The 10,783-nt window shown below is 55.0% G+C and overlaps 1 protein-coding gene across 2 annotated transcripts in view; it reads left to right on the top strand.

Annotated features, from left to right (window-relative positions):
* The window catches only part of PAX5 (paired box 5), a 189,211-nt gene that overhangs the window by 138,276 nt on the left and 40,152 nt on the right, over nucleotides 1–10,783 (top strand). For both annotated transcript variants that reach the window (XM_024763043.1, XM_024763044.1), the window contains exon 8: nucleotides 1,765–1,866. In XM_024763043.1, coding sequence (XP_024618811.1) covers nucleotides 1,765–1,866 — 102 coding nt within the window. The remainder of the gene's footprint in view (nucleotides 1–1,764; nucleotides 1,867–10,783) is intronic.

Here is a 10,783-nt window from a genome sequence, read left to right as displayed (position 1 = left end):
ATCATGTAAGTGTGGTCAGTTCTGTCAACCCCACTTTTCTGTCTGATCTCAGCTCTCATGGGGAGTCACGTGCAGTTCGGGGGGCAATCAGGACTCCAGGAGGTAAACCTCGGGGCACCTGCTGTGCTGCAGCAATGCCGCATGTGAAGAGACACGAGCCATGCTTGTCACAAGCCAGATGCCCAGTCCAAAGCCAGGGAGGTGCTGAGCAGAGGGCGGGGGCAGGGGGCCTGCTGTCGAGCAGCTGCCTTGTGCTCTGTAAGGGTCTGGAAGACAAGCAGAACCTGTGAAATGAGGCAGCCTCTGGGCGCTGGCTGGACAGTCTTTGAGTGACTGGCACTAGAAGGGCTGTTCTTTCATATGGGGGACCATTTATAGGCTCATAAATGGTCGCTGCCTTGGATTCTCTGGGGGCATTGGTCAGAGATGGTCCCTCCTCTTTGGTCACCTGCTAGCAGTGCTGGAGCTCAAAGTCGTGTACTTGTGTCCTGCTGGCAGCACCCCACTGGGCCCTAGGGGAGGCTCCTGGGCCCCAGCCTGGCTCTGCGGGGTCAGGGGCTGGTCCCCCACACCGCTGGACCTCTTCTGGCCTTCAGTGTCCACATCCAGAAGAGGGCAAGGTTCTGCCTTCTCTCCCTCCCTCATCCCAAGGCCGCCTTCTCTCCCTCCCAAGGCCACCTGATTTCCCACCCATTTCCCAGGATGGCTGACAGCAGGGGCATCCCTTTCTTTTAGGGGCAACTGCCGATTCCGCCCAGCAGGGTAGGGTCTCGTCCTCAGAGCTCAGCAGGTAATCACTGAGCAGTCCCATCTCCCAGGGTCTGGATTGTTGGTCTTGTGTGTGAGCACCTTGGTACGTACGTGTGACCGGCAATGTTTGAAGAACTGTAGCCCCGCTCTTCCCCTGAGCGGCAAACCTCAGTGGCACTTCCCTTACACAGTTCTACCACTTTGGGGTTCTCTTCCACATGGCCTGGAACCCGGACCACTTGGCTGCTGCATTCATTCACACATTTTTTCATGAAGACCTACTATAGGTGCTAAGCCCTGTGGTGGAGGCAGGTGTTCTGGCTGCTGAACGAGGTGTCGCCCCTGCCCTCAGGAGCTGACAGCCTGCAACGAGGTGGACATGTGCCCACTGGATGTCTGCCCCCGGGGGCTGAGGCCGTAACCTCCATGTCCCACAGTCCAGAACAGCAGTGTCTGGTGTCAGGAGGTACGTCCTGCATCATCACTGAATGAATGACAAGCTCTAGGCCCAAAGAGGAAAAGTTCAGTGAGGACTAGATACGGGTCTGAGGCAGGAAGAGCCCCGCCCACTGTCGAGGAAGAGGAGGAGGGAGGCAGTTGAGCTGGTCTTTGAAGGCGGGTAGTGTTGGGCCGTGTGCAGAGGGCCCAGCAGAAGAAAAGGTGTGGGATGGAGAAGTCCAAGCCCTGCTTGGGGAGTAGAGGGCAAGGGGAGCTGGTCAGAGCTCCAGTTTCCCAGGGATATGGCAGAGCCATCCCTGCTTCCTGCTGAGTGGAGCCTGGGCGGCTGGAGGGGTGGGTAAGCTGCGGGGGGAGGGGGGGGGGTGCGTGTGTGTGTGTGTGTGTGTGTGTGTGTGTGTGGGCGTGCGCACGCGTGCATGCACGTGCACGTGGACTGGGGGCACATTGGTGTTAAGCATCCAGACGTGACAAATGTGCAGATGTCCAGGGAGCTGTGGACATGAGCAGCTGGCCGTGGAGATGCTCACCCTGTGATTTGTTGCTTTGATTCCTCAGGCCGCGACTTGGCGAGCACGACCCTCCCCGGGTACCCTCCGCATGTCCCCCCCGCCGGACAGGGCAGCTACTCAGCGCCGACACTGACAGGGATGGTGCCTGGTGAGTTTGCACTGTCTGCGTCTCTGTAGCAGGCGACGTTCGGGGTTCCGGGGGGCATCCCCACAAACAGCACAGATGACCTCTCTGCTTCTGAGAAGTGGACCTGAATAAATGAGGCAGAGGTCTGCACTCTCGGCCTCTTTCTCTGCAGCTGGGTTGGCAGTGGGGCTGGACCAGCCAGCGGCAGCACGTCTGAGGACATCAGAGAGAGGGGGGCCCTTGACTGTCGCTCAAACACCCCTCACTGGCTACACAGGACGCCTGAACACGGAGGGGGACGGGATCTGGCCGAAGGTCAGAGAGGGGCTGGGACGTGCCTAAGTCACCCATCAAGTAGGAGGCAGAGCCACGACTAGAAGCCATGACCCTGCGTGAACCACCCTTAGACCAGGCAGGAGGGCCCCTGCTCTGGAGCCTCCTCCACACTGCTGGGGCAGTGTCCCCCCACCCATGGACTGGGGAGTCTGCAGGCCAAGGGGACGTGCCCATCCTTCTAGCCCACCCAGGGGTCCTGCCCAAACAGCCCTAAGCCTCCTCCAGCCTCCTCCCAGCCCACGTCACAGACGTGTGCACCCCAGGGTCTGAGGACCGACTCTCCGTGGATGGTGTGGACAGAGCTTGGACGTGAAGGCTGGGCGTCCACACCTGTGTTTGAGGCCTGGGTGAGGATGAGTGGGCTGGGCATGGGAAAGGAAGCTAGGTAGACCAGAGCTTGGGCGGGCTTTCCCCACGTAGCCAGAGCCCGGCGCAGGCACCAAGGAGTCCCAGAATTCTGAATTCGCACCTGGCCTTCCAGGTTATTACAAAGATGTATTTAACAAGGTAGGAGGACAGAGCATATTTCATTTAATGGCTTGTTAGTTTGATTTATGACTTTTAAATATGAGACATATGGAAAATGGCCTCCGTGTATACTCTTGCCCTGGGCCTTGCCAACGCTGGGGAGGCCTGCCGGGTTCATGCCTGCAAAGCCTTTGCCTTTTCTGCCGTCAGGATGGGCCATGGCAGAGCACAGGGAGACACCATGCTCCGGGCAAGCGGAGGCGGTGGGACACACGCCCTCCTGCCCCCCACTCCACCCCCACTCATCTCTCAGCCCTCAGCGAGTTAGGGCAGCCTTAGGAGATGGATCTTGCCTATCCAGTAACGGCCCCTCCCGTCTGTGGGGCCCTTTGTCAAGTGCAGAGTGCTTGCCCAGGAGCCCTTTGGTGTTACAACCTTGTGAGGTGGGCAGGGTCCCGAGGTTTCAGAAGGAGACTGAGACTCAGAGAAGTTAGGGAACTGGCCAAGGCTGCAGAGCTTGGTGGTGGGAGATCTTGAATCTGGGTCTTCTGCCCTCCAGTTCAGCACTCCTGTCCTCTGCCATCGTGTACGTTCAGTCTGTCAATGCACGCTTTCAGTGATAGCGGAGGGGGAGGCGGCAGCCCCGGGCCCTGTCCCGAGAGCACATTGGCAGGTGAAGCAGACGCCACCCGGCTGGCCCTGCTGGCTCCCTGCTGCCAACCCCAAAGAGGCCGAGTTCAGAGGAGCAGCTGAACTTTCCTGAGATTATCCAGACAGAGCCTGGCCTCCAGCCCCTGGGATTCTCCCAGCTCTAATTACCAGGCTCAGGATACAAACGGCTGGGGGCCTGGCAGAGCCCCCAGCGGGAACCGATGCCCATTAATAGTGGCAGCAGGAATCACAGGCCTGCACAAGGGTACAGTCTAACCAAACCTGCCGGCAGCAGCTGGACAGGGGCAGCCACAGGGCCAGCCGGGTGGTGTGGTCCCCTGGGACTCTGCAGAGAGGGAGGGCGCACAGTGAGGAGCAAGGAAGACAAGCATTTTGGCAGGGGAGCCCCACGTCTTCCTCCTCCCCTTTTTCCTTCTCTTTCTGCTTTTTTTCCTTTTCTGCTTTTTTCTGCTTTTTTCTGCTTTTTTTCCTTTTCTGCTTTTTTCTGCTTTTTTTTCCTTTTCTTTCTTTTTCTCTTTCTCTTTCTCTTCTCATGCAGCTCAGCACTCCTTCAGTGCCAGAGCCAGCATCAGGGCTGGGACTCCACGCTCAGCAGGCAGGTCCTCAGTTCCTGTTCCTCAGTGTCCAAACCAGCATCACATCTCTGGGACTCTGTCTCCAAAATGATTTCCAAACTCATTCTTGGAAGGCTTCATGGGGCAGTGCTGGCCCGCATGCATGGTCTTTGCTGGAACTGCCCAGAGTTGGCCCAAGGCAGAGACGGCCCCCTTTCAGCAGAGCAGGTCCCGGGCCTGTCACTCAGGCATCACCATAGTATGGCCTCAACTTGCCTTTCTGGCCAACTCTCCCAGCCCGTCCCCCTCCCTGACCGCTCGCTGGTCCCCAGCAGGCCTCTCAGACCGGTCAGTGTCCCTCCTTATTCTGTGTCTCTGGCTTAGACCACCTCCTGCCTCAGCCTGTTGGGATCCAGCTTCACCCTCCAGGGCTGAGCATAAACATCACCACCCCTGGTGCCTCTGGTGAGGCCCTGCTCTGGGGACAATGCTTTACATTTGTTTTTTATGCCACGTGGACCAATTAGCTTTGCCACCAGAAGGTGAGCTCACTGAGGGCAGACCTCTGCCTTAGTCGTCCTCTGCACCCCTCGTAGCCCATAACACGGAATAGGTACTTTTTTGTGAGTGTTGGCTGAGGGCGGGAGGGAGGGAAAATTAACATTGACCCGCATATGAGTTTCCTGTGGCTGCTTTAACAAATCAGCACAAACTCGGTGGCTTAAAACAATAGAGAAATTTCTCTCACAGTCCTGGAGCCCAGAAGTCTGAAATCGGTACACTGGGCCAAAATCAAGGTGTGGGCAGGGCTGTACTCACTCTGGAGGCCCCAGGGAAAGACCCGTTCCTCTCCTCTGCTACCTTCTTGGGGTTCCTGGCGTTCCTTGGCTTGTGGCTGCATCATTCCAATCTGCAACTCTCTGCCCCATCTTCACATCACTTCTCTCTCTCTCTCTCTGTGTGTGTGTGTGTGTGTGTGTGTGTGTGTGTGTGTGTGTGTATCAAGTCTCTCTCAAGCTCTCTCTTGTAAGGATACATGTGACTGTATTTAGGGCCCACCCAGATAATGTGGGGTAATCTTCCCATTTCAAGATCCTTGACTTAATCACATCTACAAGGACCCCTCCCCCCACTTTTTTTGGTCATATACATAATGAGCCCTGGTTCTAGGGATTAGAATGTGGATATACCATAACCTGTGTCAGGGTTTCAACTTTGTAGTTGTTCAGATTTCTGATTCATAACCCCTGGGGCTTCTGGATCTGGGAGGTATTCATTCAATTGTGACTGCAGGCGATACCATTTCTAGACCCACAAGAGCATGTTGGCAGCGTTTGGAGAAACAAGCTGAGCAAGGTTTTAGGCAAATCGTTTATCCTGTTTTTGTATCGCTGAGGCTGTTACACAGTGATGGTCTGTTTCGCTATATGGAACAGTCCTCCCTCCTGGCCTGGCAGTGAATCCCGAGGGAAACTGAAATCTTCTGAGCTGTTTTTCCTACCCTAGGTTTTGGGAAACATTTGGATGCCCCCGCTTCTGTTTATAAAGGAGGCTTCCATGGATAAGGTCTGATTTTAGGACAAGTTGAGGAGGGATCATGTCCAGGGAACACTTGGGCAATTGAACTTTGGGGCCTGGAAAAATAGTACATTTTACCGTACTGCCAACTTGGTGGCTTGAACTCTTGTTTACTTTGAATTTGACTCCGCCATCAGGGGTTGTCTGCCCTTTCTGGTTCCAGGGTGTTTTCACACCCGCAAAACAGGGCTACTTGGTTTTCTCTAGCGTTGGTGGATTCAGTTCCTGTGGCTCTGCCAGCCCCGCGTAGCCCTTTGCTTCGTCGATTAAAGCAAGTGAGGCACGTCGCGTCAGCTCAGAGTGGAGACAGTTTTCAGGTTTTATCTTCATCAAATGCCAAAAGTTTTGCACCAAAGATTCCATAGTGTCTTGAGCAGTATAACTAGTTGATTCCCGCCTGAAGATATTTGCACAACCTAACGGATATTGACATGGCATTTGAAACTCTTAAAAATTCTAGGCTGGGGGAAAGAAAGGGGCGTTCACTGCCCTTTGGCTTCAGTGAGTCTAAGAAGCAAAGGAACCAACTGTCTTTGAGATGAACCTGGGCGCCCCCGTGTATCCTTTACTGGACTCCTCTTGGGGGCTTCAGGCCAGAGTGCCGGGAAATCCTGCCGTGTTTGCCTTCCCTGGGCTGCAGCAGACAAGCAGCTGTTTGACGGGAGGCCCTAGAAGCAGGCTGTCAGGCTCCTCTGTCCTGGGCGCCCTGCTTGCCGTGGATTGGTGTACATCACTTCTAGATGCCATTCAGTTAAATTGCTCAATCCACTGATGGCTTTCTTGAAGAAGTGGGAGGTGAGGGTGAGGGTGGAGCAGACCCCTGAGGCCAGTGAGGCCGTCTGGGCAGGCACAGGGCCCCGGATTCCAGCGGGAGGAATGACGGCACCTGCTCCCCTCACATGGGCAGCTTCCTCTGCTTAGTGGGCTCAGCCCCCTCTGCCGCTGCTGCTGCCGCTGCCGACTGGCCCGGCCTGCCTGGCTCCCTCTCACCCCTGCGGTTTCACCTCCTCTGAGGGGCCTTCCCCATCACCAAATGTGTTAGTTTCCTCTTGCTTCTGTGATGAGTTACCACAAACTAGTGACTTAAAACAATGATAATTTCTCATCTTACGGTCCTGGAGGTCGGGAATCCAAAATGGGTCTCCCTGGGCTGAAGTCTGGGTGTCCTTCTGGAGGCCCCAGCGGAGAATTGCGTCCTTGCCTTTCCCAGCCTGTAGATACTCTGCATCCCTTGCTTTGGGGCCCCACGTTGGGCTGAGTCTTGATCGTGCCTCCATATTCCAGGTTTGCTCTCTCCTGGCCCCCTCTTCCCGTTAGAAAGACCCTTGTTGTTTTATTGGACTCACCTGCTTAATCCAGGATAATCTCCACATCTTCAGGTCAGCTACTTAGCAACCTGAATTCCCCCTTTGCCATATAACCTGACACGATCCTGGGTTCCAGGGATTAGGATGTAGACATCTTTGGGGGATGGCGGTGTTACTCTGCCCACCACACCATCTGAACCAGAACCCCATCACACCCCTCTCAAAGCATCCTGTTCTTTTCATTTGTGATACTAAGCACCATGGAAGGGATTTAATTAGCGGTTTACTCCTTCCTCATGCAGTTTCCTCTCAGGTCTATACAGTACAGAAGGGTTATACAGCACACAAAGTTCTGTCTGTTTTGTTCGCCGCTGTGTCCCTGGCCCATAGTAGCACTCAGGCAACAGTTGATGAGATACAAAAGGTGGTGGAGAGGGGTGGTGGTGGTGATGAGGGCTGGGCTGCCGGGGAGAGCTCAGCCCAGTGCTGGAACACTGCAGCCAAGGAGGCTGGGCTGCCCGAGGGCCCGCACTGGCAGCCACGTGGTGAAGCAGGGAGACCGAGTGGTTAAGAGCATGGGCTCTGGAGCCAGACTGCCTGGTTTTGAGCCACCGTCCTGCTTCTTACTAGCTGTGTGACTTGGGGCAAGTTACATAACTTCTCTAGACCCTAGTTTCCTCCTCATCTATAAAATGGAAATGATGATGATAATAAGAATGAGATGTACATGTAAATGATGTACAGTTGGCTCTCTGTATCTGTGGGTTCTGCACCCATGGGTTCAACCAACCATGGATAGAAAATACTTGGAAAAAAATTCCAGAAAGTTCCACAAAGCAAAACTTGAATAGTGTCAGCAACTATTTACAGAGCACTTATATTGGATTAGGTGTTACAAGTAATCAAGAGGTGATTTAAAGGATACAGGAGGATGTGTGTAGGTTATATGCATATATTACATCATGTTATAGAACAAACTTGAGCATCTGTGGATTTTGGTATCCGAGGGGGTCCTGGAACCAATCCCTGGCAGATACTGAGGGACGGCTGTAATAAATGTAAAAACTCTTAGAACTTTGCCTGGCACATAGTAAGTGCAGTGTGAGCATTAATTATTATTATTATTCATGAGCGCTGTCATTTATTCAGGGGTCTGAGCTGGGTGCGGTGGCGAGGGGAGAAGCCTAGCAGGCAGGCCTAAATCCGGCATCAGGTGCAGAGCGCTCCAGCAGCGCCCACAGCCCATGGGGCCCATGGATCAATGGGAAATCCAGTTAGAGGAGAATCCAGTCACAAACAAGAGCATTGCCAAGCAGGAGCAGGGCAGACTCTGAGTGCCAGGCCTGGAGAAAACGGAGAGGCACCTGGGGCTGGTCCAGTTGAGAAAGGTGTCCTGGTAAAGAGGGCCACGAGCTGGGCTGTAACCGGAGTATCCTTGGCCGTCTGAAAAAGAGGGTGGGGCAGGGGGCTGGGAGTGGGTCCCGCTGGCGACTGGAGGGGGTTCACGTGGGCGGGAGCATGGCCCAGCCAGCCCAGCTGGGTAAGTGGGGTTGACAGGAAGGGGAGATGGTTGAGGAGGAGGCCGGAGGCCAACAAGGTTAGGGTCTGAGCTCGTCAACTTTTGAGACCAAGCAGACATCCCGGTGAGGTGCTCTGCAGACAGGTGGTGAAGCAGATCGGGAGCACAGGGGCAAAGTCTGCCCAGAGAGAGATGCGGAATTGTCCCAAGAGAAGTAGGGGTCCCGTGGAAGAAGTGTGGCTTCAGCACTGATTAGCTGTGGGACTCTGCATGAGCTCTGTGACCTCTCTGAGCTGCCCTGCCTGCTGTTTCTGAGGATCATTTGAAATGAAGGTTTGCAGTTACTGAGGCACCAGCTGTGTGAGGTAGGAAGGGTATTGAGGTCTGGAGGGGAGGAGAGGAGGGCTTCTTTTGTCTGTCTGTAGCAAGCCCCTCCCTGACTGAGCATTGCTCGCTCTGTGAAAGGCCTGCAGGCTTGAGGCGTTGGGGGACCAGCACCAGACGGGGAGGCAGAAGCTTGGATTTTGGCCGAGCTCAGCCAGGGCCTCACCGTGTGGTCTGACACGCCATTCCCACTCTCTGGGCCTCGCTCAGCCTGTGGCGCAGGGGTACAGTACACTCTGCACAGTTCCATAGGCATGGCCGGGACCCATGGATGGGAGTCAGAGGGACACCTTCTTCAGCCTTTGTATAGAGACCCTTCTCCAAAATTAGAACTGAAGGTATGGGAATGGGCAGGCTTGGGAGGGGCCAGCAGAAGCCAGTGAGGACTTGGCAGAGGGGCTGGAGCATCAGGTAGGAGACTGGATCAGTGCTTTGTCCCCAAGTGCCTCCCCCGGCCCAAGCGTCAGAGTGTTTGCTTAGGGGATGAGTGGCCTTTGTTTTTAGGTCTTACTTCCCCCTGACCAGGGCTCCTGCTGGTCCTGTGGCCTGGGCACTTTCCAAGCTCCCTCCACACCTTTCCATGCCTGCCCTGGGTTCGCTCGGGGTGCACACCTGTTGCTTGTTCCTGACTCTTTGCTGCCCTCTAGTGGCCTCCAGTCACTCTGCCACACCAGGAACGTAGACCCCAAGGAATGACAGGCACAGCTAGGATGAAATGACAGGTGGCCATTCATTTGTCCATTCATTCATTCTCAGACAGTTCCTGAGAGACACTGGGTGCTCGTTCTGGGCTAGGTGTGGTGTTACAGACACAGCCCCTGCCCTCAGGGAGCTCACAGTCCAGTTGGGGGGACAGATATAAAAAAAATAATCCCTGCATGCTGTGTTTAGAGCTAAAATCTAGGAATGTGCTGAGGAAATGAAGGAGAGAGACTGCTAGGTCTGCCGGGGCAATGGGGCGGAGTGGGGGAAATCAGGGAAGGCTTCCCCGAGAAGGTCATTTGAGCTGCACATTGAAGGGTGAGTTTGTCAGTCTGAGAAGTTGGAGGGGCATTGCTGGGTGAGGGACTATGTGTAAGAAGACCCAGAGCCTTAACCCCTGGAAAACTCTGTGGCACAAAGTGCTGCAAACAGCAGCCTTGACAGATGGCAGGCTTGGCCCAGGAAGATCTGGACATGAGTCAGAGGCAAGGCTGCTGTGCCTTCGTAGAATGGAGAACGAGGGGTTTGGAGTGGCCTCATCTGGACAGTGCACGTGACTAAAGCCCCACGTGAACCCTGCATTGAAGTGACGCTGGGACTGGGGAGAAACTCCACGTGGGCTTTATGAGTGCTTTGCCGCATTGGGGAAGAAAAGAATTGCAAAAGCAAAAGCTCAGAGATGGAAAGCATGCTGGGGCGTGAAGGTCCTACTGGAACTTAGGAGGCTTGGGTTTTGATTCCAGCTGCCAGACACTCACAGTGTGACCTTGGGATGTGGTCTTGGGACTTCTTGCTTTCTCTTAAATCAGGAGGCAGGGGGTGAGAAGATTGAATTAGATGCTCCGTAGGGGCTTTCTGGTCCTGCCACACAAGGGCTTCTAAATCTGTGATGTCCCTGCCTGCTGGTATCACCCCTCAGCTGAACTGGAGGGCTCCCGAGCCTCGCCACCTCTGTTTGACACGCAGCAGTTTCCCTTCCAGTTTCCATTCAGCTCTGGGGCTGGGACATGCTAACGCAATGGCCCTGGGCTATCCTATGTAATCGGGTAATCACTTCCAAGGAGTGGAGCTGAAGGAAGGGTGCCTCAGAATATGCTAACCCCATACACCCATAGCTGTGTCCCCTAACACTGCTGTGGCAGGCGAGGACGGCCTTCCGGGCATCCCACACGGGGGGTTCTTACAGACTTCGGAGTCTAGAACCTCAGGGCAAGAGAGGCAGCAAAGATGACCATGATTTGTTCCCTCATCTAAGCAGAGTGTCCCTTTGGGGAGCACGGAGGTGGGAGGCAGGGCACCTCAGCCTTTTCTCACACACGTCAGGCCCATGGCAAGGACAGGCTGCCCAGGAAGTGGCCACAACTGGGGGAGCTCGGAGCGGGCACTGAGGACACCTTCACCTCCTCTAGGCTACTCTG

The sequence above is a fragment of the Neophocaena asiaeorientalis genome, unplaced genomic scaffold, assembly GCF_003031525.2.
Source record: "Neophocaena asiaeorientalis asiaeorientalis breed wild unplaced genomic scaffold, Neophocaena_asiaeorientalis_V1.1 scaffold449, whole genome shotgun sequence".
Classification (NCBI taxonomy): Eukaryota; Metazoa; Chordata; class Mammalia; order Artiodactyla; family Phocoenidae; genus Neophocaena; species Neophocaena asiaeorientalis.
This window is presented reverse-complemented; position numbering and strand designations above follow the sequence as displayed.